Here is a 27,519-nt window from a genome sequence, read left to right on the forward strand (position 1 = left end):
AAAACATACAAAGTGATATTATGGATTGTAAATAGATTTAATTTTTTTAAAAATAAATACATCTTTTATTTTTTATCAAACTCACAAAATTTTCTATGTGCCAGCTCTTTTGAAGCACAAATTGAGGTCACCGACTTTTCTTAAAGCCTTAAATTATTATTTTTTAAATTATGTTTTCCTCCAACTTCCTCAAATTTTTTCCCCCCATTTGCCATTAGTCATGTACTTTAAACCACAAAAGTATTATTAATTCATCATTCATATTTAAAGCACAATTTCAGACGTTTGATTAGATACTGCTATGGCTTGCCATACAGGCGCAATGAGCCGTACGCTCCCTCTCATCCCTTCCCGTCATGCGGCGCTGCTGCCTGCTCCTCCGTCGTGCCGCCATGTTGTCGGAGTGAAAGCCCGGGGTGTCAGAGAGAAACTGGGGCCGAAATCCGCGACCATCCACCCTCTCCGCCGGTAGGTATCGCTTTGACTCGCTCCCGCGTTTCTCCAGACTTTAGTTATCGACGCCCCGATGCCGATATTGCAGCTTTAGAGGGCCAGGAAGTGGCGAAATAAGAGGATTTTGTGAAGCTGGAGCGGCAGTGCACCTTTCTGCTGCCTGGCTCCTTCCTCCCCTTGTGTCGGTCTTCCGCTACAGTCAGTTTTCGGGCCTTTGTTAGCATCCGCGTCAGCTTTATCTACCCAGACAACTGGGTCGCCAGACACGTAAAGCCCCTCGGCTGTTTGTCTATAACAGCATTATGAAGCCGTGAGGCTGCCGAGGCTGCTAAAATCATCGGTAGAAGCCCGTGTTTGCAGCCGGTCGGAGCTTGCAACGGGAGGCCGTGTTATTGTTGGTAGGCACGGGCAGCGAACCCTCCGTACCTCGCGGATAACCGACGCGAGCGAAAGGCCAGTGCATGAAGAGGGAAACCCTGGAAAGCGTGAAGCTTTTTCAGCCTGCATCCACGGTTTCTGTTTGGTCGGAGTGTGTGCCGGGATGGCCTGTGTGTGGAGGTATCTGTTGTTAGCCGCAGGTCGGGATTGTCACACCCCTGTCTGTGCCCGGAATGCGGTGGATCGAGCCCCGGGTTATTGAGCGACCGACCCCGCTGCGCTCGGGGAGACTGCCCGTTTCCGGGCGCCGAGGTGAACCGAGAGCACAGCGAGCAGTGTGCGCTGGATTTCCGGGTGTTTAGAGAACTGGATTGAAGAGCTAGCATTTCCTTGTTGCTGAATGAAGAGTGCAACAGGAAAACAAAGGCTGCTCTCGGTTTGTGAATGACCGGTTGGCAGACTGGTTTTGTTTTTAGCTGCTGGAGGTGTTCAGCTGGTTTGCGGCTAGATGTGTGAGGGTGATTTTTAGGTTGTGTGAGCTGTTTAGAGGACCCACAGTGTCAGACAGGCTCACACAAAGGTAATTACTATATATGGATGAGTTTAAACAGGACTGCTCGCCACTTCTTCTTGGCCTGTTGGGACACTAATGTGAGATTAGAGCCTGTTGGATAAGGAGAGGCTGTAAAACACAAATTCTGCTCCTACTGGTGGACACGGCTAATGCTGTCATGACCTGTACAGCACCTTGCAAGAGTAGCCACACCGCTTCACCTTTTTCACATTTTGTTATAGTTCAAATATCAGTTTTATCTAATTTTATCGGGATTTTGTATGTCAGACCGACGCAAAGTAGTGCACAACTGCTAATTGACTTAGAACAGGCACTTAAAAATTGTGAATGATGTATCTTGCTTGTACAGTAGGGGATAAACAAGCAATGTACAGTGATGACATCACTTAGAATAAACACATAATGAATGTCACCAAATGCACTGCAATCGCAGTCACAGCTTGGCACTTAAACAGTAAGCGAACATTTACTGCAGTTCTGGCAGTTCTTCACTTGGGATAGCAAAGTATTATTTACAGTTGTGTGGCCGTACTGTGTCGAAGCAGTTTTCTGGGGTTTGTTTTGACCAGCTTAAAAACGTTTGACCGCTGTTCCACTCAAAAAAAATAAATAAAATACCTCCAGCTCAGTCATCTGTGAAGATGAATTTTCCAATCTTACCAAAAATTTTGGATTGGATTTGAGTCTTGGTTCGATCGGAGCCACTACGTCGTAACTCCGGCTCTATGTTTCGGATTTGGTGAACCTTTGCCCCCGACATCGAGTCTTTGAAGTCTCTTCCAGGTTTTATTGTTCATACTGTATTTAGCTACATCCATCTTCCCATCTGCCCTCGCCACTTTGCTTGTACTTGCTGAAAAACTACATCTCCACTAAGGCTGCACAGAACACCTCAGCTAAATCATAATAGGGATGTCAAACACAAAGTTTGAGTTACCTACTACTTTGTGTAGTAGGTAACTCAAGTCAGTCACATACAAATTCAACAAAAATCCATTACATTTTGTGGGTATGATGTAAGAAAATCAGAAAAGGGTTCAAGGCGTGCAGAAACAGTGCACGTCACTGTATCTGCAACCATAACTCGCGTGTGTGTCTTCAGGTTTAAAACCGCATTTAATCACCACACGGCCTTCACTCTTTCCCCTGATTAAGTAACCAGGCCACCTCTGACCTTTTCAAAATGACAGCCACCAGTTTGGCTCCGTATCTTCCAAAGAAAGCGAGTCGTCTCTCTCTCTCTCTCTCTCTCTCTCTCTCTCTCTTGTGTGCACACACATTCTTAGATAGCGTTATTTTTTTTCCAAATAGTTTCATTTGCGCAATATGCTGAGTGGCGAGTTTGTTTGGTACAAATAGATAAGGCGAACAGATTTAACAGTTCATCTGCTTGTGAGAGCTGCTCGCTGTACTTTGGAGGCACTGACCTTTGCTTTTCCTGCTATGCCCGTGCTGAAAGAAATAAACTGAAAAACGAACGACGCAAACGTTACTTTTAAACAAACGACGACAAAAAAAAACAAAAGTGTCACAATCTGACACGTGATTACTCTTGTGATGGCACTATTGATCACCAGCGGTTTCTCGCCACAAACTGTTCTTTGGATTAGTTTCACAACTAAAGCTTTTCAGCTGATAGCACGATGAGGACCAGAAAACTAATCGGGGCGTATCGTGCGTGACGCAAATAATCGCTGTGAATATGTAAATAATTGTATAACTGTAGACTCAGTCTGTTGTCTTAAGTCATGAGTTTTAGATCAGATGCAGTTAAGGCACTAGGTACCTACTGTGATCTTTTTAAATGAGTTTTTTTGTCATCTTGTGGCTAAAATGAATCTTCAGTGGCAGGCCGATCCCTTTAATCATTTGACTTTATTATCCTGTGACGCTAACGTTGTTGTCTTTGATATTAACTGGACTTCTGCGAGACCCCTGTGACTTGACCGCTAATTTATTTATTTTGAAAGTGCATTACTGGTCAAAGCGTAGACGAAATATGTCAAAACATGCAAAGGCCAAAGAAAAACATATTTCTAATAAGCGTCTTGAGGCCTCCAAGAACCTTTGGGAAGATATTCTGCCAGCTGCTGAGACAAGAATGAAACATTGTTAGTTTTTCTGGGATAAAATGAGAATGCTAGAAAAGGAGCAGCGTACTCACAGTGAAAAATGGTAGTGGCAGTGTTATGGTAGGGTTTTGGAGCAGCCTAGTCAAAGTTTGGACTTGCTGTTTTGTATTTAACGAGACTGCTCATTCTCTAAAACCCTCATTGTGGATGGATTAAAACCGTTCTGTGAAGAAGAGTGGGACTGTGGACTCTCACTTCCATTTCTTTCAGAAAATGCCTGGTGGCAGTTGTTCCTGCCAGTGGGATCACTGCCAGTTTGGTTTTGGGGGACCGTTTCCTTTTCATATAGAGACGTTAGATTCTACATCTGCTCTTTTTCTAACCCAGATGCTAAATGATTATTGTTGCATCTGGGTTCCTGAAGCCCTACGTTACTGCCGTAGCCGATGTTTGTGTTAGTGGTAGAATCAATGTCCAGGGTGGTCCTCCTCTGTCTGTCATTATTGTGCAGCTGTACTAGTAAAATTATTTTGGCAATGCTTTTATGCAAACACCTTTTAAATCAACTGTGTATCTGAAGCCCAATAAAATCAGTTTCTTTCCTCATTTTGGTTCTCCCTCAGTATCATGTTTTTTCATCGCACGTGGAAGAAATCCTAAATCATAAATTCACGAGCAAGTTTGACACTTAAATGAAACCTGAAAAAAATAAAATAAAAATTCTGGATTTTATAGGGCTTGGCTAATCTGGTTCACATTTGCCCAAATCTTCCTCTGGTCTGGAAAAATGTTCAAATAGTGATGATAATAGTAAAGTTGTCAGTTTTATGTCTCTAACCTTTTCATTATCATATTATTCTTTCATTTGCTATCATTGGGCCACGTTTCAAAGAATTAATCGTATATGGAAAACATTACTTTTTTTCCTTGATGGTATGAAGTGGCTTAAAAAACCCATCGGTCTCTTTAAACGGTAATTTATTCCTTTATTTCTCTGTGTGGACGTCTTTCCAACTAAACCCCCCAGGGCATCCTGTATTTATGGTGTCGAGCTGTAATAGTCTTCCAATTATTTCCGTTGTTCATGTTCCAGTCCTGATGTACATCATCAGTTCTTATCTGATTTGTAGCTTCCAATCTGAAATAAACCAAACAAGAATTTGACTGTTTAAGTCACCCCAACCGTATTTAATCCTCTCCACCCTCTAATCAAAATAACTCGGCCTGACCAAACCTGACCAATCCGAACTGTAAATTACATAAAACACAGAGAGAGTCTTTAACAAACACTTGGAGATTTGTGATGCACTCATTTGTGAAAATGATAAACAAGACTTTTATTCTCAATCCACCGAGATTTACCTATTTTATTGATAAATTATTTGAAATAGTTTTGTTATCCACCATTAGCACATTGTTTAATGAGTGCAAACTGTAACATAAGTAAAATAAATGAACAGTGCTTAGCCTGGCGGGGGCACCAGTAAAGCCTGGCGGCCCGCCAGGCTTAATAATACACCAGGGGAAACCCTGAGATACTTCAATACCTCCAAACTAGTGACGTAATCTTTGATGTTTCAATCATATTTTCCTCTTTGTGCTGCTGTTTTTATTTTCAAGCAGTTATGAGGCGCCGTGGTGAAACCTTAAGCTGCTGCTGTGCAACTTACTCAGCAGGTAGCTGCTAAGTAGCCACAAGTTACCCAACAGGTTGTCGCGAGGTAACCAAAGAGTGAGCGAGTTAGCTGAAGCCTTTCCCTCTGCCTACATCCCCCAGAATGCTGTGCGATTCTCAATCAGAGTTCAGTGAAATTATTAAATATTCTGTCGGTCGTTTTGCCTATTGATTTTGATCGTGTGTCTATTTGAGATGTATATCGTTTTTGACTGGCTGCTTTGCACACGTAACTGAAAAGTCTGTGAATTTTTGCAAATAACTAATAATGCACGCATAAATTGGAGTTACGGTCCACAGAAGTAATACCGAACTACTCATAGTTGGGGGTCTGCTCTACACCCTTTTATATAACTAAACTTGTGATATTGCTGATATGTCTTTCCAGCTGACTGCTGTACCTTTCAAACAGCGCTTTCAAGCCAAACCTAAAATTTGTGGAGCTGAAAGTAACCCCATGCTTAGGCTTATTTATTTATTTATTTATTTTTCATCGCTGCAGTTCCAGCTCTGGCTCCAGCCCTGAAGAAGCGAACAAGCCTCATTAAGAGCTGGAGGCAGACTCATATTGACCGACGACAAATAAAAATGTTGCCGGCATCAAATTGCAAATCTGTGTGATTTTCAATTTCAGTCTGACGAATCGACGATTTGAAAAAAATGCAGTTTTAACACTGAAATAATGAGCTTCTTTCCTCTGTGCTGTTTGTTTTAATGCAACCTGCCATGCAGTCATTTTTTAGCCAGAAAAGCACAGAAAACTGCTTTTCCCTGAAAATATGAATGCAGCTTTCAAATGCAGGTACAAAATTAGTCGACTCCTCTGGAGTCCCATTTATAGTCTGTTTATGATTATTGATCTGAGGTTGGAAATGCCAGTCTGCATTGTAAAGAACTTTGCCAGTACTTGTATTTTACAACATCTGTTTTAAAGTGACATTAATTGAAAATATATAGACTTACGTTGATAAACAGCCTTTAATCTCAGTTTCTTGATTAAAATACAGAATTACTAAATAAAATTTTAATAGTTTCACTTTGGGTTGAAGTACTACAGATGTTTTTTTCAGCCTGTAAATCAGTAGGACTCATCTTAAACTTGTCTGGATGGATCAAATGTGGGTTTTTACAGCCTATTGAACCAGTCGGCAGAAGTCGTCTTCTAATGTGTGTGTGTGTGTGTGTGTGTCTGTGTCTGAACAGGCTGTGGTGGAATGAGCAGTGTGTGTGTGTTGAAGAGGAAAGCAGTGCTCTGGCAGGATTCATTCAGCCCCCACCATAGAAGTACATCTCCCAGCATGCCTGTGGTGCTGAGTAGCGGAGGACATGCCCCCCCAACTGGACAGACCCCTCAGGCCACACCCCCCAGTCAGCAGGTAATACCCACCACTCTGATTCATGTCTGCTTCTGGCTCATTCATAAATCAATGGATGCATCTGATTAAAAAGAAAGCGGGAAAGTTGGTCTTATTTACCTCCTTGTGCATTTACATATTTGTTCAGAGTCCAGTTTAGGACTTAAAGGTGACCTATTATGCTTCCCTGAACAGGTTAGGATACGTCTATGGGCTAAACAAAACATGCTCTTTACATGTTTTGCACAAAATCATCTAAAATGAGACTAATGAGCTATTAGAATGAAATAATCTGCTGCCGGCCACACCCACCATCTCTACATTTACACTTGCAGGTGAAAATGCCTGAAAACAGATGCACAATTATACAACTGTACATCTTTGAAAAGCATTAGTAGAGCGTCCTGCACAACCAACAAGGACCCAGCTGAATTAGTTAAGACAACATCAAGACAATTTGTCTTTTCCAGCAGCCCAATGTGCTGGCGCTCTGCTGGGGTTGCTAGGTAACAGCGTAGTACACATCGATTTGACTCAAGTTTTTAAAAAAGCTAATTATCCAGATAAGGTGGTTTTTTTCTTGTTTTTTACTACTTGCTCTGTTTTTCGAAGCATTTGAGACTGTAATGTCAGTCATGACAGTTGAGAGACAAAACGCAAGTTTTTATGATTACTAAACCTGATAATGAATTATACCACACTACGCCACTTGATGAAAAAACAAATACATAAAGGTTTTCTCGAATGTAACTGAAAAATTATATTGCAACAAATGTGCTTCACTTCTTCTTTTTTTTTAATGTAAACCTAATTTGTTCTGTGTGTCTGTCATTTTAAGATGCGTCTTATCTTCACAAACCACTTGCATCTTCTGTAGTGCAATCAGCAATAAAATAAAAACATCTTTTGGAGACTTTTTTTGCAGTCAGTTTGTAAAAAAAAAAGTACTGAAAGTGTAGTTCATATTTTTTACAGTCTATATAATGAGCTGTGCTGTTACTTCACCTGTGATATTACTTCACGAATGGAGAAAGTAATTAATAGATTATAAACATTTAGTTCGAGGTGCTGCTGTGTAAGCAGCACAGTTTAATGGCTCTGACAACCACAGTGACTGATTTTCAGGCAAAACAGTCTACATGCCAAAAATGTGTAGTAAAAACATTTTAATACTTTTTGTAGTTGATGATCTGAGAAGTGATTTCCAGATCTGATTCTTATTGCCTTATTTGATCTGTTATGAGATTTTAGAAAATCTCATAACAAGGAGCCTACTTTCTTTTTTTAAAAATAATAATATTAAACAGCTGTCACTGTAAGCCAAATTTTGATAATATTCTTTGAGTGTAAGAAGATGATTAAGTCCATCTGTTTCCAGAGCTGTTTGGCCACTTGTGGTGGCAGACATGTTTTTCAGGGGAATTCAGTGTTTACACTCAGAATGAGTAAGCAGGCAAGTCATCTTTCCTGTTATTTGGAAAAGTACTCCTTTCTGTTAGAATGTATCTAACTCTGACGCATCAACATGCAGCCCTGGTCGGCTTCGGTGATGCAAGCCCAGAAAATGTCAGTCTGTGGGTGAATTTTTCCTCGGTTTGCCCCCGACTGATAATCACAGGCCAAGTAATGAGAAATCTGGGGGACAGGTTGTTCATTAAATGCATCAAAACTAAAAAGTCTCAATTTTTAAGCCTGTAAAACACAATAAAATCCTTTCCTGTTCTTTATTTTAACTTCAGTAAATCAGAGGAAGGTTAAAGTCATATGGTTTGATGCATAAGTGGAAATCGTTAATTCCTCCTTTGTGTCGTTTTCAAAATTTCTGCCTAGATCGAGGAACCATCTATGGTCGTCATTTATTGCAATCAATTGTTCAATGAGCACAAAGTTTACACAACGAAATGTGTGTTTTGTAGTTGACGGAAACCTGAACTGGTTATTGACCGTTAAATATTTTTTGTCCGCTTGTCCCATAAATAAGGTTTTGATCTTACAATGCATTTTAGGATTTGAATTTTGCTTAATTTATTTCCTCTGGAGGCATATTGCACATGTTTGTGCTCACAGAAGCTCAGATTTCTACCAGTTTTATCACAATATGGCGGTAATAACCTCTGTCTGTGTTTTAACCGAAGGGCGTGGCGGGCGCTGGACGTTCCCAGGACGATGCCATGGTTGATTATTTCTTCCAGCGGCAGCATGGCGAGCAGCCCGGCAAACATCGCTGGCCCACTGGAGACAACATCCATGACAGTCAGGTGTGAACATATCTGATTGAATTTGTCTGTTTCTTTTGTACAAAAAAAAAAGAAAAAAACATTTTTTTGTGTCTAGCTAACCAGCAGTGTACAGCAACAGGCGGTGGAGGGGCAAGCAGCGTTTGAATGTGTGCTTCAAACAGCTGGAAAATAGACAACTTGAGGAACATCATGAAGAAAATGCTAGCTTGCTGACCTAAAAGTGCTTATGTGGCATCTGTAGCTTGGCTGGATAATTGCATCAGGAGAAAGTTGCTTTTTTGGGACAAAGCATGGCGTTGTGGGTAGAGGCTTTAGTCTTAGTCATTGTTGTCTTCCTCCTCTTCTTTCTGCTCCCTTCCTCTCTACCTACTGGCAGAAAACTGGAAAAAGGTCACCATAGCCAGCCAAAAACATTTTATTAAAAAAAAAAGAAAAAACAGGCAGAAGAAAGTTATTTTTAGTAATGCAATTTGACTCCTAGAAGGTCTCTTCTATCAGAAACACTTCATGATTCTCCAGACAAAACAAAATCAACGATCAGTGTGGCAGAAGAGCTGCAAGCCGGGAACTTTTCATATGATTTCGTGCTTTAGGCTGAGAGTAGCTTTTTAAGAGGGAAGAACACATTTCTGTTGTTTTTATGACTCTATTTCTTTTTTTAAATTTACTTATTGTTTTGATGTTCAGGTGCGGTCCATGTACGAGCTGAATCAGGACTTCCAGGCACTGGCTTTAGAAGGACGAGCTATGGGAGAGGTAAGTTAGGTCCAGGTTTCTGTACCAGTCCTCAGGCAATACCAAACTGTCTGTGCGCCTTTTGATTTCTGAGAGATTCTCGAAGCAGAATTGTGGCTCGTGATTTACACACCTAGTCAAATGTTACCTGCAGTAAAAAAAGAAAAGAATTTCTGAAGTTTTTCTTATCGAACCTTCTTCACAATGAACAAAATTGTGGAGAAAAAAAAGATCTTGTGTGTCAAAACATTTTTTACGAAGCACACATCTGATTCTGTGGGGGTCAAAGGTCACGCCAAAGCTTAAATCTTATTGGTCAGTTTGCTTTTTTTTATTTGGCAGCTTGGCGCTTTTTCTGTAAGCAAAAAATGAATGAACAGAGTTTGAACCTCCCGTAGTTCTTAGAGCGGTCTTTTGGATCCTGTCGGAGCTTTTCGCAGTGTGCAGTTCTGGCGGGTCGCCGGTTTATGAGCTTCTTTGATGTTTCCCGAACCGGAGAGCTGGCGGGTCACCCGTTAGCGGACATCTGCCGCCCTTCCTGTGCGTCGGGTTAAGACGGTGGGTTAAACAATTTAATCTAGTCGAAACGTTCCCCAAAAGAGTAAAAATTAAGCAAACATTGGAATCAACATCCTCCTCTTTCCGTGGATCACACGGACAGGCTTCACTTCCATGTCTGTATTATTTAACATTGTTTGTGTAAAAAAAAGAATGCACTGCTTCAGTGGTTTAGGCTTGTGCTGGTTTTGCGTGATGATGCGCGTTAGAGAGGTGTGCTCCTGCAGGTCCGCTGCAGTGATAGTTTTCTGCGTACCTTCTGATCGGTCTGACATTTTTTTCCGACATCTGCTGGTGTCAGCAGGTGACCCGCCAGATTTTAAGTTGGCGAAACCACAAAAAATGCTAATAAACCGGTGACCCGCCAGAACCGCCACGCACACTGTAAAAAGCTCAGGCAGGACCTTAGAACAACGGGAGGTTCAAACTCCACTCATTCATTTTTAACTCACACAAAAAGCAAACTGACCAATGAGATTTAGGCTTTGGCGTGCCCTTTGACCCCCAGAGACTCGCACTGATTTGCGCTACATACAAGATGTTTTGGCACAAAAGAGCTTATCTATGATAACTATTGTAACTAGTCCTTAACATTAATATGATCAGGCAGCATGTAATCATATTTATACGTGTATATATACTATTGTTATAAAGGCTGAGCCAAGAAAATTTCTGTCTGTATCAAACAAGTAGCCCTTCGTGTTACTCTGTTCCCATGAAGTAGCTCCCAGTCTCAAAAAGGTTGGTGACCCCTGCTCTAGAAACACATTTGTTCTCCTCTAAACACAACATGTTTCACATATACAGGTCACAGAGTTTCTAAAAAAAAAAGTTTTTTCTCATGTAACTGAAATGTAGCAAAGATTTAATAACATAGAATATATCTAGGCTGCTGGTAAGATGCCAAAACCTAAATACTGTTTTTTTTTTTTTTTTAAAGTCTTTTTTCCCATAATAGTGAAAATCCAAGAAGATCAACCTGGATTTCTTTGACTCCTTCAGCCCTTCAGGCAGACTTTACCCTCTTTTTAAAATAAAAATTGTAATATCACGGGCTTTTTCTTTTACCTTTCTGCTCAAATGTTCCTTTATTTTTGACTCTGCGTAACGCTTTTTTCCCTGTGTCCCTACAGCAGCTCCTAACTGGGAAGAAATTCTGGGAAGTGGATGACTCTGGGAAGGATGGACCAAAAGGGATCTTCTTGGACCAATGGAGGGACAGTGCGTGGGGTGCCTCAGGTATTAAGCGGTCTGGTTGTTGGTTGTTGTTTTTTTTGATACAGTGAAGAACAAACCCATCGAAATTAAAGTAGAGAAACTGTCTTTGAAGACAGTTCTTTAATATCCAGAAACCACCGCTGACAGGGTTTTATTTTTAGATCCCTGTCTGAATCAAAAGATGATATCAAAGTGAAATCAAGCTAAATCCCACTGCCTCACTTCAGCTCAGCGTAGTTATTTCTGTAGACATGACTAAAGATTTTTCTGCTTTCTTTGAAGCTCTGTGGCGCCACACCAGAAAACATCCTCACTGTAGACGTTTCTGCAGGTTTTAACATGAGGCTGGGTGGATTTTTGGAAGTCTTCTGAAGATATTTTACAGGGTGTTCATGTTTTGAAAACAGAAAGGGGAAAAAAAAGAATGCATATATTAATTTCTTTTAAAATGATTCTATGTCCTTTTAAAAGCACACGATTAAAAGTCCTTCTCTGATTTGCGCTGTCCATCTTTGGGATCCCTTGGAGCGCTACGGAAGCACATTTTCCTTCATAATCCATTTTAATTATTGTTTTGGTTGTTTGTTTATGTTGGATATTTCAAATGTTTTCCAGTTCCGCTGTAAATGTTCTTTAGAAATTAAAGTCTTTTTTTTCTTTTTTATCTTTGAGAGTGTGTACTTCCATCAGTATCGTTATTGTCATATTAGTTGAAAATGGTTAGAATTTGGCATTATCATTTACCGCAATAATCTCTGGGACAATTTATCATCCAGCAGAAGTTATCGAGGCAGCCCTGCTTTAGTCCTATGTCTCTGTCCGTTTCATGGCAGATCACGCCGTGTCTCAGCCCATCATGGTGTCCCGTCGGCCGGGGCAGGGCTTCCACGGCGGGGGTGAAGTCGGGGTGGGATCGGTGATGTCTCCGCGCTCTGAAAGCGGTGGCCTGGGGGTGAGCATGGTGGAATACGTCCTGTCATCCTCACCGGCTGATAAGCTGGACCCCTGCCTCAGGAAAGGACCATATGTGAGCCCTTCAGCTTGATTACGCAAAACTCTTACAAATCTTGCATAGATATTCTATATTGCGTTTATTATTTTCTCGTTCGCGTTCCACGACGCAGGGACAGAGAGACGGAGAGGTGGAGGAAGAGAAGAGGGAGAAGCCGAAGACGACGTTCGAGGGAGAGAAGCTGAAAGAGTTAACGGAAAGTGAGAACGACGTGATCAACGACGTCATCAATCCAAACGGGCTGCCCGTACAGAACGGCCTGGATGTCGACGTGAAGGAGTTCGGGTGAGAGAGGCGGCGATCGATCTCTTTAGAGCAGCACTCCCTAGTCAGATGGGAAAACTGACCCAGTGGCGCTCTCTCGTCCCCGCAGTCGTCCGCCTGGCAACATGCCCCCGCCTGGCCCCGAGGGCGACCTGCTGGGGGGACCCGGAGGGGTCGGGGCCGAAGGCTTGACACCACTAGGGGGCGGTGGAGGCCCCAAGCCCCCCGACGACTTCTCCGGGGTGGACCAAGGAGGCGTCACCATGGACCCCATGGAGTCGGTGATGGAGCCGCTTCAGTTCGACTACAACTCTCAGATGCCCATGGACTCTGCACCCACTGTGGGCCTGTTTGACTACACTAACCAGCAGCAGGTAATGGCTGCAGGCAGAGAGAGCACCACGGCTTCTCCTGGCGCCTCAGTTGATGTTAAACTGCGATGTTGTTCTCAGCTTTTTCAGAGGAACAACGCTCTGGCTGTGCAGCAGTTAACGGCCGCTCAGCAGCAACAGTACGCGCTGGCAGCTGCACAGCAGCCTCACATCGGTAAGTCTCATTTTACCTATTCACACTGAAGCCGCACTGATTTTACCGCTTTTTTAACTGTTTATTTTGGTGATTAGATAAAAGAAATAAATGCAGTTCATCCAACACCTCCAATTTTTTTAAGACACTTAAATCAATGGAGATTCAGTTTAATAAAATACTGCTTTACCTTTTAAAATACTCTACCAGCGCTGAAACAATCGAGTGTGTAAGAAAGATGAATGTTCAGTTCATCTTTCAAAGAAATCTCTGTTTAGCTTGATCTCTCCAAGTCTTTGAGATTTTGATCCACACAGGTCTAACGGCGGCCCCAGCTGAATGAAACTGTGAGCTGTCCCTTTAACACGGCGGCGATACTCCCAGAAGCAGACGGCAAACTTGCTCATCATTAGCAGCTAGTTGGGCTGTTCCCACATTGCTTTGTGTCTTGTCTGGCACTCCACTGATGGTCGTTTTTTTTTTTGTTTTTTTTTCTAACAAGTTCCCACAATGCTGCCACACGAACAATTTAAAAGCAGAGGGAGCTCCTCCAGAGCTCTTTAGCACCTGGTGTTGTCTGAAAGCTTGAGGAATAGGAAGTCCTCTGCCACTAAAATATTGCCTCAATAGTGTTTCAGCTGGACTCACCGTGTTTCATATCCGTTTCTCTTAGTAATCACCTACTCTTACTTTTCCAGACACATGCAGATAGTATCTAGATACTGACAAAATTCAGGTTGACAAGAAATATTCTGGCTTTTCCAGTTTGACGATGTGGAGCACCAAGCAGCAGACACACAGCAATGTTACACTTTGTTCAGCTCGTCTTTGATGAAGACGTTCCCACATCGTCTGCACAGTTATAAAATGTTGGTGGCATAATGCTTGGTGAAAAGGTTGGGAGTTTTCTTAAAAAGGAACGAAAAACAATACAGTTTAAGGACTATTTTACAGTTATCCTTAAAATCATTCATATATTCTACTGTTTTTCCAAATAGGTCATAGAGAATTAGAAAAGGTGAGATTAATATAATAAATGTGCGGATATAGTTTTGAAAGAGAATAAATTGTGACATTAAAATTTAATATCTGTAAATATTTATAAAGTGAGACATATTTAGACCTTGCAATTGGGGACTAATTTAATAAACTACGTCGTCTTCCTACTCCTGTTTGAACTGAATTTGAAAGTTTTTGTGTTTGACTAATATTCTATTTTTTTCTTTTCTTCTTCTTTTTTCTGAGACATTTTGCATTTTCAAAATAAATACAAAGTTCAAGTGACCAATCAGTTTCACCTCCTGAGAGAATGTTATTTTATCCTAAGAAATTGAGTAAAACTCATTAATTCTTCAGCCTTTGCTTCCAAGTGTGTTTTATTACTTTGCGTTAGCTTGATAACCTCCGTATGCACGAAGCTTGAACATTGTGCTGAACACTTTGAGTTGGAAACCCTGGATTGTGATAAATATATTTGCGTTACCAGTCAAATCAAAACAGGGATGAAAGGGAAACGCTACCAATAAAACGTTTACTGGCTGGTGCTGATTTCTTTAAAGTCCGAGCTGCTTCATACTCACCGTTTCATTTTTCTGTTGTAGGTCTCGCCCCAGCATTTGTGCCCAATCCTTACATCATCAGCGCCGCTCCTCCAGGGACGGACCCCTACGCAGCGGGACTGGCAGCAGCGGCTACTCTCGGTACGAAGCGGCTCGCTGCACCGATCTTTAACCAGGAAGCACCTTGTTTAAATTTGTGTTTGTTCAGCTTCATAAGCAGAGCCACCGCTAACCTCTCTGCTCTCGCTTTTCCTGCAGGTCCTGCAGTGATGCCTCCCCAGTACTACGGTGTGACCCCCTGGGGGGTCTATCCTGCCAACCTTTTCCAGCAGCAGGCTGCTGCAGCCAACAGTTCGGCTAATCAACAGGCGGCAGGACAGGGTCAGCAGAACCAGCAGCAGGTCAGTTTTGTAACCTGGCAGAGAAAATGCTCCCCGCTGCAAGTGATTCTCCCAAAGCTCCTGTGTAGTGATTAAAATGCTTCACGAGATGGAAAATTGGAATTTTCACAGAATAAAATAAATGTTTCAATATCTTTTTTCAGTTCTAGCTCCATTCTCCCTTAACTGTTTCACTTACAGATTCATACTTTTCAACATCTTTACATTTTATAGACATTTATATTTATGCATCTTTATAGTGTACGCACGTAGCTTTTCTGAGCTTTTAGTATTTTACTTACTTCTTGAGTCCAGATCTTGCTTTTTTTTTTTCTGGTAACATTTTGTGTGTGATTTTTGTGAAGGTGATGCGAGCTGGAGGAAACCAGCGTCCGTTGACCCCCAGCCAGGGTCAGCAGGGTCAGCAGAACGATCAGCTGGTTGCCGCAGCAGCGGTAAATTCAGCGCTTGCCTTCGGGCAGGGGTTAGCAGCAGGCGTCCCCGGTTAGTACAACATTTCTCAAATGGCTTTTACTGCGGTGGAAGCGAGTTTCTGCAAATGTATTCACCCTTACAGTACTGTTATGCAAATGCAGTGATTAGGGATATTCAAACAAGGAGTTTTTTTCACTTCATATAACAAAGGAGCCATGCTGGGGTCTGTTCTCCATTTCTCAGGATACCCGGTCCTGGCACCAGCGGCCTACTATGACCAAACGGGGGCGCTGGTGGTCAACACCGGAGCCAGGAGCGGACCGGTCCGCCTCATGGCCCCTGCCTCCGTCATCATCTCCCCCTCTGCAGCACAAGCAGGTAGCGTGGAGTTTGACTGTAAGCGCATAAAAACGAGCTCAGCTCAAACACAAAACAACCGATCGCCCTTTGTGATCATAAACGCGTTGTGAACGTCAAACTCAACCTGAGGTTGCAATTAGGGGATTATGAGACTTTTTTCTTCTGGTGGGTTAGTAGATTTTTTTTTCCCCTATACGTCAGTTCTGTTCAGTCACAACGTGATTTGGTTTGTGTTTTGATGCACCAGCCACACAAATGAACCTCCTGGTACACATATAAGCTTTTAATTTATCATTAAATTCATTCTTTATCTACCCTGTGTGGCTTCTCTTCCAGTCGCAGCTGCAGCAGCTTCAGCCGGAGGTGCCAATGGTGGTTTGGGCGGCGGAGCGAACGGTCCGTTTCGTGCCATGACATCCCAGCAGCCTCAGCAGCAGGGCGGCCCTGGCGGTGCGCTGGGAGGAAGCTCCTTCTACGGCTCGTCGTCCCTCAGCTCCTCCTCCCAGAGCTCCTCTCTGTTCTCACAAGGCTCAGGCCAGCCGGGACCCGGGTCAGCCTCGCTGGGGTTCAGCCAGCCTGGCTCTTCCTCGCTCGGCGCCACTCTGGGAGCCACGCTGGGAGGTTTTGGCACCGCAGGTGAGGATAAATTGTCCACATTTACAGAGTCTTCCACGTGTATTGCTGCACCTTGACCTTTTTTCCAAATTTTTTCTTCACAAAAGCAACAAAGTGCTGAATAATTCAGGTTGAAGGGGAAAACATTCCTGGTTTTCACGTTTTTTTCCACATGCAAAATGGAAAAAGTGAGACAGACATTTATTTTATGACCTTTACGCTCCTAAATAAAATCCTGTCTACCAATTGCTTTTGAAAGTCATGTAATTAGTAAATGACATTATGTTGCTTTTAATTCAAACTCAGCATAGTAGCTAATAGAAATTCAGCTTAAAATTTAAAACTGTAGAAAACACAGCAAACAAACATTAGAAAGCACTTTGATCTGCACAATATAGCTAGCTTTTCAGATGATTCTGAGCATGGCGTTGATAGCACTGTGCTGTGGGAATGCTTTTTCTTACTAGATAAGGACACAATCCTGGAAGAAAAGCTTTTCTTATGGTGCAGCTTTTCTTTGGTTTTTCCTGCAGGAAAAACCAAAACTGAAGAAAAAGTTTTAAAAAAGTCACACAAAATTTTTTTTTGACCAATTCTCCTAATGAACATATTTTATTGTGTTTTTAAGGAGAAGTGTCACAGGTCACAATGGAGTGTCCAAGATTCTTAGGTACCCAAAAATTTCACTCAAGTTAGAGTATCACTACTTAAACATGTTTTTACTCAAGTGAAAGCAGCCAGCCAAGAAATTACTCAAGTAAGAGTAAAGAAGTATTTGGTAAAACGTTTAGTCAAGTACAGAGTAAGTGATCAAGTTATCAACCATTTAATATTTAAAAATGACATAATCATGCAACAAAATATAAAATGAGGTGGTTATTTTTAGGAATAACCTAACAAAACTAAGTAAGTAACAAAACTAGGCAAAATAGAATTTTTGAAAATCAGTTTCTTTAAAAAAAAACAAAAAAAAAACTTGTGAAACTTTAACAAAAGTTAAACAACTTTAACATCATGTTTAACTTTTGGTTGAAACATGATGGTTTTTCATTTAGTGGGAAGAGAATCCAGAAATTTAACTCAAGAGGAGCAATACTTTACAATAAAATTACTCAAGTAAAAGTAAAAAGTACTGCCTGGTAAAAATACTCCTTAAGGTTTTTTTGTTGTTTTTTTTCCCCCCAAAATAGTAACAGTAAATGTAATTACATGAGTTATTATATTAACTCTGCCACACTTGCTTCCCTTGCAGCTGTGAACAAACCACAGCTGATTGATGATCCCCGCTCAGATGGTAACGATAGATATTGTCTCCCTCTAGTGGCCAACTCTAGTGGTGGCAGTGGCTCCAGGCGGGACTCCCTGACGGGCAACAGCGAGCTGTACAAGCGCACCCCCTCCAGTCTCACTCCCATTGGTCATGGGGGCTTCTACAACGGCACCCTGGGCTTCAGCCCATCCCCCGGCCCGGTGGGCATGCCGCTCCCCAACCAGGGGCCGTCCCACTCCCTCACACCCCCACCCTCGCTGTCCAATCACAGCTCCTCATCCAATCTCAATCTCGGTAAGTGCCTTTTATTTTATTTACCTTAAACATTTACAAGCGAGCCTCCAAATGATCTGTTGCTTTGTTGACAATCTCCTCCAAACCAACTAATAAAAATATGGCCGCCTTTTCTTCTGTGATGTTTTGGTCTGATTGACGTCTGACAAAATTAAAACAGAACTCAGTCATCTACACTCTGGTGAAATGCCAGCCGAACTGACAGCTTCATTATGGTTCAATTATCACCCTGATTGATTACCTAACTTCATCATTTCTCAAGCGTTCGCCGCTGCTGCGTAGCAGCCAAATTAGCAGCATTAAAGGTCATGTTTTGCAGACAGTAAATAGCCCCATGTTTTGGGTGCGACTCATTTCCAAGCTTGAACCAAACCTTAAACATGTGGCGCAGATGTTTCTGAATGTTTGCACGTAAATTTAGACATGTGTACACAGTCCAATGTAGTCGCATAAATGTTTGTACAGTAAGGGAGAGTGCAGTTAATCTGCAGATGAACTGGTTTAATCAGCAGGGCTGTATGGGTTGCAACAGACCTTTGGTGTGTTTTGTTGTGATAGCCTGGGTTTTGAAGCGGATAAGAACTATGGAAATCCTCTTTTTATGAAGATTTTTCTTCCCCAGTCAAGGCATGTTTAAGGTTGTGCTGCCATCCAGTGCCCTGTTTCAGTGCTGCAGAGCTCAGGTTTGATTTGTATGATATAACGTCTAACAGTGCAATAAAATGAGATTAAAGAAATTAATTTGATCCAAATCTTGCTGTATGAAGTTGACGGTTTATTCTATCAAAGAGCCTTTCTTTGTGTACATTTTCTTGCTTTCATGGAGGATTTTACATTCCTGTAGATATTAATGACAATTTCCCGGCTTGCATGAAGCCCCGTCGTTGAAACCTTGACTGCGTCTGACCCACAGGAGGCCTGACTAACGGCAGCGGCCGCTTCATCTCGGCAGCTCCGGGAGCAGAGGCCAAGTACCGCAGCGCCGCCAGCTCCGGCTCGTCCCTCTTCTCGCCCAGCAGCCAGCTGTTCCCGTCGTCACGTTTACGCTACGGCATGTCGGACGTGATGCCTTCGGGCAGGAGCCGCCTGCTGGAGGACTTCAGGAACAACCGCTACCCGAACCTGCAGCTCCGAGACATCGCCGGGCACATCATGGAGTTCAGCCAGGACCAGCACGGCAGCAGGTACTCACCGTTTTAACGCCTCAGTTCTAATCTTAAGAAAGCACCGGACCCTGTGAGTCACAATAAGAAAAAAAACCCAAAACATTGAATTTATTCTGATTGCAAATATTTATATGAGCCACAAAATCTCTGTTCTGTCCGTGGAGAAAAGGCAGCTGCCATTGCAGGTCTTACAGACTGAAGTTGACGTCCAAAACTTCAGTGAAAGTTGATTTTGAAATGAATCCGGTGAAAATGAAGCAATTTTAAGCAATAAAATTATGACTGAATATACAATGTAACTTGTGCAATGTTGGAGCGTTTATTCTTTGACACAGAATTAAAATAAATACAAATTCTGGGAGACATTGCTTGTGTTTCAAAACCAGCAAACACATTTGAACGGCATACTTTAACATTTAAAATGTTCATAAATAGATGTTTTCAGCATCAGCTGTCTGTTTTAAGAATGTACCCTTCTTATATTTCTATTTGAAAAAACACGCTGCTGTTGTTCCTAATGCAGTGAGAGTTTAGTATGTCAGGGACTGCAGATAGAAATGAACTCTGAGAGCTTTAATCTGGTCTAAAACTTTCCTTTCCTGACCAACTGGTTAAACCGAGAAGATGTAACTAATCTAAAACGCTTTGTACTTTTAAACGACTCATTTACAACTAGTAGAAACGAATAAGACTGTAACACTGATGGACATATTTCAGGTGCAGTCAGTGTATGTCGTCGTAAATCCATAATAAAATTAGCAGCTGAATTATCTGGCATCCTCTCTTTTCAATCTGAGGGTTGTTTTAGGGTCAGTTTTAACCAGTGAGGCTGAGCTTTCTGAGATGAGCTGTTTATAACCCAAAGGTTCTGGAAAGGCTCATTCCAGAACCTTTCCTCTCCTCTGGATCGCTGCCTGTTTTTCATCCTTGCCTGGTATCCATCATTTCACCTCCCAGCCTGCTGCTCAGCTCCTTCATCTCCCTCTTTCCACTCTGAAATTCATCTCATATTGTCTGGCTGCTCCCTCAGGTTAAAGATATAGGAGCAGTTTCTGTCTCACTTTATTGCTCTGCCGCTTTTATTTGTTTTCGCCGCCAAGCAAACTTTTGTAAATCCTCCCGATGCACCGGGTGGATTTTCAGACAGCTGTCTTCTTCCGTCTTCCGAAGGCAAATTGAGAATTAAATATTGAGGAAGACAACGAGTACATCTGTGTTCATTTCCTTCTTCTTCTTTTAAAGGTTTATCCAGTTAAAATTGGAGCGAGCCAGTTCCGCCGAGCGCCAGCTCGTCTTCAGTGAGATCCTGCAGGCGGCCTATCAGCTCATGGTGGATGTCTTTGGAAACTACGTCATCCAGAAGTTCTTTGAGGTATGCAGAGTCTGAGTTGGTGTGAAAATCAGACTCCTTCATTTATTCACTCTGGGCTTTAAAGGGTACTTCAAATGTTTGAACAACACAATCTACTTTTGCGCAGTATGTTGTTTTTCCTGCAAATTGACATTTTTGACCTGACAATTAATCAAATCCGACATCGGCTGACAATTATTTCAACAATCGATTCACCCGATTAATCGCTTTAGCCTTATTTGAAAACTTACCTTGAAAACGCTTCGTTTGCTGTGGTGTGTTTGCGATAAAGAAAAGTTACGGGTTCGTTTTCGTTTCAGTTTGGGAGCCTGGACCAGAAGCTGGCTCTGGCCGAAAGAATCCGGGGTCACGTTCTGTCTCTGGCCCTGCAGATGTACGGCTGCAGGGTCATCCAGAAAGCCCTGGAGTTCATCCCCTCGGAGCAGCAGGTCATTGTAAGTACAACGTCTCACTGTGTTCCGCTGAAACCGGGATAATGATTAATTTCCTGGTGCGCCAGAGTACCCATCATCCCTGCGCTGCTTCGCAACGCGGCCGTAAAGTTGCGAGGGTTCCTCATAGATCTGTTAAAACGATGAAGAGGTGCGCCTCTCCCTTTGAACACGTATTTCATCTTCAGTGTGGGGTTCTTGTTGGTGGAACAGCAGGCTGCCAAATAATGGCTCTGTTTATATGTAAATGCAGGTCGGAAGATAAATAAGTCCAGGCAGAATGTACATTTGCTCAAATCTTGTGTTTTTAGAAAAATGTGTGTGAGGAGGAGGGGAAAAGCAACTATCAATCTTTCCTTAATGGACCCCAATAGATTTCCCAGTAGGGCATGTGTTAAAGTCCAGGGTTATTTGTTGGGCACTGAGCCACACAGAGAGAGTTTGCGAAATGCCTCCAGGACATATTTGATTACTAACAATTACACGTCCCTCCTCACACATTCTTCCTCGCTCTCCGCCCCCCTGCAGAGCGACATGGTGCGCGAGCTGGACGGCCACGTGCTGAAGTGCGTGAAGGACCAGAACGGGAACCACGTCGTGCAGAAGTGCATCGAATGCGTCCAGCCTCACGCGCTGCACTTCATCATCGAAGCCTTTAAGGGACAGGTGGGTCCCTGCCTCAAAGTCCTTCCTCGTTCAGTCAGTAAAGTCTGCCGAGGTTTGGCTGTCATCCAAACACACACACACACACACAAATCAAATCAAATTTTATTTGTATAGCACGTTTCAGCAGCAAGGCATTTCAAAGTGCTTTACATCCTAAGCACAAAAACACAAAGTCATGCAACATAGAATAAACAATACATTGTTAGATATTACATTTCAAGTACAATTCTAAACAGGTGTGTTTTTTGTTGAGATTTAAAGGAAGTCAGGGTTTCTGCTGTTTTACGGTTTTCTGGAAGTTTGTTCCAAATTTTTGGTGCACACACACTTGCTCGTTGTTGCTGCTATATCATCTGTCAAAACAAACATCAAGACGTTAATTGTTGTTTTATTAGAGACTGTTGGATTTCTTGCCACCCTTAAATAATTCTGACTTGAGAAGTTGCTTGATTTGAAAATAGAAACCGTCGTATGTGATTAAATCTGAGTAGATGCAGCTGCTCTGTTCATTTGAGGTTTATTGGAGAAGATTAAGAGAAAAGGGGGAAAGTAAGAGTAGCTTAGAGAACATTATCGCTTTTTATTTGGACATAGGGAAACTGGAACCATCTTAACCATTTTAGGGTCATTCAGGACCTAAACTAGAAACTAGAAAGTTTAAGAATGGTGCCGTCAAAGATAAAAGATGAATGTGAGGTGATTGTGGCAAGGCTTGACAATTTGACTTTGGCTTACAGATGCTCTCCAGTATGTTAAACTGTCCCAGAAATGATTGCAATAAAATATAATATTGTTGTTTTGAGACCATTTTCATAAATATATTGATAATTGGATAATCATAAGATCAATAAGCTAAAATTTTGCAAAGAACACCTAATACACTGGGAACTTGAAAATCTTTTAAATAACCCCAAAATAAGGAAACATAAGAAAAAGCAATAAATAAAAATAAAATAAAAAGAAATTACACACACACACACATCTGGAACCATTAATAAAAAAAATTAAGTCTTTCAACAAAATTGCTCCCAAAAAATATTATCACAAGGGAAATCAATTCATCAGGCAATTAACTGATTAATTGTTTAATTGGCTATTGTGACAGACTTAACCACGCATCACTTTTGTTCCCAATTATATCGGCAGCAGTCTGTTGCTGTAACCTCTCAAAATGTGCATAAATCTATGGGCTGTGAGTACTGTTGGACCAGTTCGTCCACCACATGGTGCAGGAGATGACCAGGAAGCGATTGAGTTCATATGAAAGCTTTCAGTCATGACAGCAAATGTCACTGATTTGTGTGGTGTCTCTTGCATGCGTCTGTCGTGTAACTGCATATTTTCCGCTTGGTTGCTGAGATTTGTTTACGTAGCTGGAAGCGGTGAAGGAATTTGTTTTCACCTTCCCCTGTGCAGGCCCGGGCTCGGCATGTGAAGGAACAGGCTCAGATAAATCTGTTGCTGCAGCTCCTTTCTGCGCCACGTGAAAATATTTTTAGAAAGAGAACATTAGTGCGGCGCTTACTCACCTCAGCCTTATCGTGTCTGCGTGCGTGTGTGTGTGCGTGTGTGTGTGTGTGAGTGTGTGTGAGTAAGGGAAATGACTAACGAAGAATAATTACTCCCGTCGCAGGTCTTCGCCCTCTCTACTCACCCATATGGCTGCCGAGTCATCCAACGTATTCTCGAACACTGCCTTCCCGAACAGACGCTGCCTATACTGGAGGAGCTCCATCAGCACACAGAGCAGCTAGTGCAGGTAAAACACACGCACGCACACACACACACATATATATACAAACAACAAATGCTGTTCAGGGTGACTCCTCTCCTCGCTCTGAGCCTCCGGATTTTCAGAATCTGGCAGCGTCCGACGTGACGTCGGATCCCCCAGCTGTCCGCCTCGCCTTTTGCTTGAAAGTATTTGCGGTTTGGTTTTGATTCAGGACCAGTATGGGAACTACGTCATCCAGCACGTTCTGGAGCACGGCCGGGCCGAGGATAAGAGCAAGATCGTGGCTGAAATAAGAGGCAACGTCCTGGGACTCAGCCAGCACAAGTTTGCCAGGTAAATTCCACTCCCAGCACGTTTCTCCACATTATTCCAGGTTTTTTTTTTTTTCCCCTTTCTTTTCTCTATAATGGCAGCCACACCTGAAAATGAGTTCTCTTTTCACCAGTGTGTTTTTGTTTTATTTTTTTATTTGGCCTGCAGGGTGTTGTGTTGCTCTGCTGGGGCCTGTTACTCTGAATCAAACATCCACACACAGTAGATCCTCTGCAGCACAAGTAGCACATTGAGTCAGCAGCTTTTAGTGTCTTTGTGTGTGTCTGCACATGACTGGATGTTTCCTTTGGCATGAGCTCAGCATGCATGTACGGGATAATAAATTAGAAGATTAAAGCACAAAAGTAAGTTTCTCATTACGGCTTACAACAGAAGAAAACTTTAAGTCTAGTCTAGAATAATAAATAAGAACATTTTTAAAGAGATTTTAATAGAGAAATGCTTTTTAGTCATCTGTCATTTCCTCTCGTGTGATTTTCAGCATTTAATAGTTTGTTGAATTCTATATCCAGACATAGTTATGGAAAATTAAGCGGAAGGAGGAACTGTGGTTTTAAAGATGAGTGCACACGTTTGTTGAAGAACTCACCACCTTTGTGCTTCTCTGCTAAAAGAGTTGATGTGAAAATACTGAAATAAACAAATATTCCCAGCATAGTCTTGTCTGTCTGTCTCATCCTGACGGGTCGCCCCGTCTCTCTGTTTCCCTCAGCAACGTGGTAGAGAAGTGTGTGACCCACGCGTCTCGGGCAGAACGGGCGCTGCTGATAGACGAGGTGTGCAGCCTGACTGAGGGTCCCCACAGTGCCTTATACACCATGATGAAGGACCAGTATGCCAACTACGTGGTGCAGAAGATGATCGACGTGGCCGAACCCACACAGCGCAAAATCGTCATGCATAAGGTCAGTGAAAGGATGCGTGTGTCATTTAGTCGGAGGTATTTGTGACGCGTTTCCTCTAAAGCCTTCCTGCATCGGCTTTATAAAACATTTGTTTCTACTCTTCTCCTCACTGTATTTTGTGTTAAAATGCAACATTATTAAACGTGTGCAAATGATGCATTTTGCATTTAAATGTAAAAATGAAACTAGAAAGCTTAAGTGGCTTACATCACGAGGAGCCAACAGTTAGTCTGAAGGCGCTTAGGAAATAGTTTTGTATAACACATTTTTGTCTTTTCTGCCGTCTATTTTTATTATTTTTTTCCTAAATTCCTAAAGCGCTACTAGGTAATTGTTTTAAAAGGTTGGCTTACTTATAGTAAGCCAACCAGATCTCCTTATACGCTGCAGAATTGAATTTTATTTTTTGAATTTAAATTTTTTAGTCTGATAAACAGAGAATGATTGTGGAAAAAGATTTTAATTTCCAGATTTTGTTTGCTGATTTTTTAAAAATAGGTTATTATTTAATTAGATAATTAGTCATTAATTTTCCACCTACAAGATAGATTTTTATCCTACTGATTAGTTGCTGACAGAAAACATTGATTAATTCACATTGTTTTCAAAAACAATGATGAAAAAAGCCCCTCTTCTTTTACCCTTCTCAGATAAAGCTTAAAACCTTGAAAACATTGGCACTTTATATTTTATTTGTGATCAGATCTCACAAATACTGTAAAGTATCTTTATTAATGAATTATAGGAAATTGTTCTGATCTGAAGTTGCAGCCTTGCAAAAAAAAAATCTAGAAAGTTACATTTGGACAGGTGGTGGGATCACTGTTATTGATTCTGTTAAAGGGTTATTGGCTTCAGTTTGCTGATGTTTTGTTCCAATGGCTGTTTTAATAGCAGCTGGTAAATCCTCCGTTTTATTTTCATCAAACTTTACCACCCTTTTTTGCTCTGACGTAAAGGAAGAAAAAGAAAGGCCAGTGTCTTTGCTGCAGGTCCTGGTTTGTCCATCAGAGTGTGACCTCCTTACTGCCGTGAATCGTTTCGCGGTAGAAACCCGGTGTGACTAACGGGCGTGTCTCTCCCTGTCGGCCCAGATCCGGCCCCACATCCAGACCCTGAGGAAGTACACGTACGGCAAACACATCCTCGCCAAGCTGGAGAAGTACTACATGAAGAACGGCGTCGACCTCGGCCCGATCTGTGGTCCTCCTAACGGCATCATGTGAGAGCCACCGTCTTTCCCCCACAACCAAACCCGAAATCATGTGCACCCCACCTCAGCTCCGCCCTGCCCTGCCCCACCTCTCAGCTCCCCTCTATCCACCTCAGCTGCCCCTTCTCAGATCCTTCAGAAAACTCCCCCTCCAGCCTCTGAAGACGGCAGGCAGCCTTGGATTTTGTTTTTTCTGTCACCCCTCCCCCATCGAGGCCCAACCTGCCGAAGTGGGCGACGCAGAGACAGAGAGGGGTGGAGATAAAAGAGACGATACCTGATCTACTCTTCTTTTTCTTTCTCCTTTTAAGCCCCACTTTTTTTGTTGTTGTTGTTGTTTCTGATGAACTTTAATCATTTCACTTTTTTTTTGCTACTGCTGCACACAATCCCGGTTCCCCCGTCCTCCTCCGCCTCGCCCCAGTGAAGATATTTACCACTATGAGATGGAGTATTTAATTTGTCCGACGTCACCGAATCATAGACAAATTCACACACGCCATCGGCTTAACCAGCAGACAGATCATTTAGCATGGGAGATTCGTTTTCTGGTCTTGCTTCTATAAATATAACGTGTATACTTGGTGTAGACCTTTGCATATATATATAAATATATATATATAAAACTTTGTAGTTTTTTCTGGTTTTTGATGTTGAATCTGTATCTATAATGTATCCTAGTAGTGACCACATACTTCTGACTGTATAATTGTACATTTGTAAACCCTTGTAATGTAAAAGTGCTTTACCACCCTTTTTTGGTATGAGAAGAAAAAAGACACAAAAAAAAAATCACTAGAAAAAAAAAAGAATCTGTGCATTTCAGTGTATATTCTCACCTCATTGGTTGTGACATATGAGTTGTTGTATATTGTAAATTGTAATATCAAATCTTTGTTTTGAAAAGCCCTTTCTATACAGCGTAGTACTTGTACAAAGATTCGCCACGCTTGGTTTTATCTTTATCATGTCACTGCTTAACTTAAAAAGACGTTGGTCTCCCACTGACTCCCAATTGGACACGTTCTGTTTGACTTGGTGGTGTCTTCTGGCTTACGTTGAAGATTCTTTTTGTCTTTTTTTTTTTTTTTTATGAAACGAAAAGAAAAAAAAAGATCTTTTTATAGGAGTGCTTTACCCCCCGCAAAACGTTTGTGTACAGGCACGCCGGTTGGCGTGGCTTTCTGAAGCTTCACTGATTCAAACCCACTCAGCTCCTGAGTTGACACCACAACCGGTTTCTGGGGGTAAATCCATGGATTGTACAGAGGAGATTCTTGTGTTTTTTGGCTTTTCTTTTCTTTTTTTTTCTTTTTCTCTCTCTAGTGCTGTAAGTGCTGTATCATACATGTCCTTTTGGGTGAGAGAGGCGGCCCGCCACGGCGGCGGTGTACATTTGGAGCAGCCTTGTGTATATTTACTACGAGCACACCTGTAACCATATGTGTATAGTTAACAGAACCTGTGTATGCTTATTGCCTGGGCAACTATTTTTTGTAACTCCTGTTGTAGATTGTCTCTAAACAATTGTGTGATCTTTATTTTGAAACCAAACAAAACAAAAAAAACTTTGAAAATTTAACAGTCTCACATGTGCTTCATTGTAAACACTTGCGAATGTGCGAATGTTTGTGTGTGTGTGTGTGTGCTTTAAGAGGTTTACGTAAAGTCGTGATTTGGTAGAAGTGTTGGAAATTTTGGGGCTTTTAATTGTTTTTAAGAAGAA

General features: G+C 42.0%; 1 protein-coding gene across 1 annotated transcript; it reads left to right on the plus strand.

Moving 5' to 3' along the window:
• Positions 1-324: 324 nt before the first annotated feature.
• pum1 (pumilio RNA-binding family member 1) lies at positions 325-27,375 on the plus strand. The gene is made up of 23 exons (XM_055053815.1): positions 325-468; positions 6,356-6,528; positions 8,643-8,765; positions 9,435-9,503; positions 11,174-11,279; positions 12,092-12,285; positions 12,383-12,555; positions 12,644-12,908; positions 12,987-13,080; positions 14,661-14,759; positions 14,877-15,019; positions 15,364-15,502; positions 15,677-15,811; positions 16,130-16,429; positions 17,730-17,972; positions 18,886-19,156; positions 20,381-20,510; positions 20,810-20,944; positions 21,470-21,607; positions 23,241-23,366; positions 23,554-23,675; positions 24,388-24,580; positions 25,675-27,375. The coding sequence occupies exons 2-23, from the start codon at positions 6,367-6,369 to the stop codon at positions 25,804-25,806; spliced, it is 3,492 nt and encodes a 1,163-aa protein (XP_054909790.1). The 5' UTR covers positions 325-468; positions 6,356-6,366; the 3' UTR covers positions 25,807-27,375.
• The last annotated feature ends 144 nt before the right edge of the window (positions 27,376-27,519 follow it).

Source organism: Poeciliopsis prolifica, unplaced genomic scaffold (genome assembly GCF_027474105.1).
Source record: "Poeciliopsis prolifica strain line A6 unplaced genomic scaffold, Auburn_PproV2 SCAFFOLD038, whole genome shotgun sequence".
In the NCBI taxonomy this organism is placed as follows: Eukaryota; Metazoa; Chordata; class Actinopteri; order Cyprinodontiformes; family Poeciliidae; genus Poeciliopsis; species Poeciliopsis prolifica.

Coding starts and splice junctions, on each gene's coding strand:
- pum1 (XM_055053815.1), top strand. CDS start 6,367: ATGAGCAGTGTGTGTGTGTTGAAGAGGAAAGCAGTGCTCTGGCAGGAT. Junction 12,286..12,382: donor GCCTCAGGAAAGGACCATAT/GTGAGCCCTTCA, acceptor TCCACGACGCAG/GGACAGAGAGACGGAGAGGT. Junction 24,581..25,674: donor GCAAAATCGTCATGCATAAG/GTCAGTGAAAGG, acceptor CTGTCGGCCCAG/ATCCGGCCCCACATCCAGAC.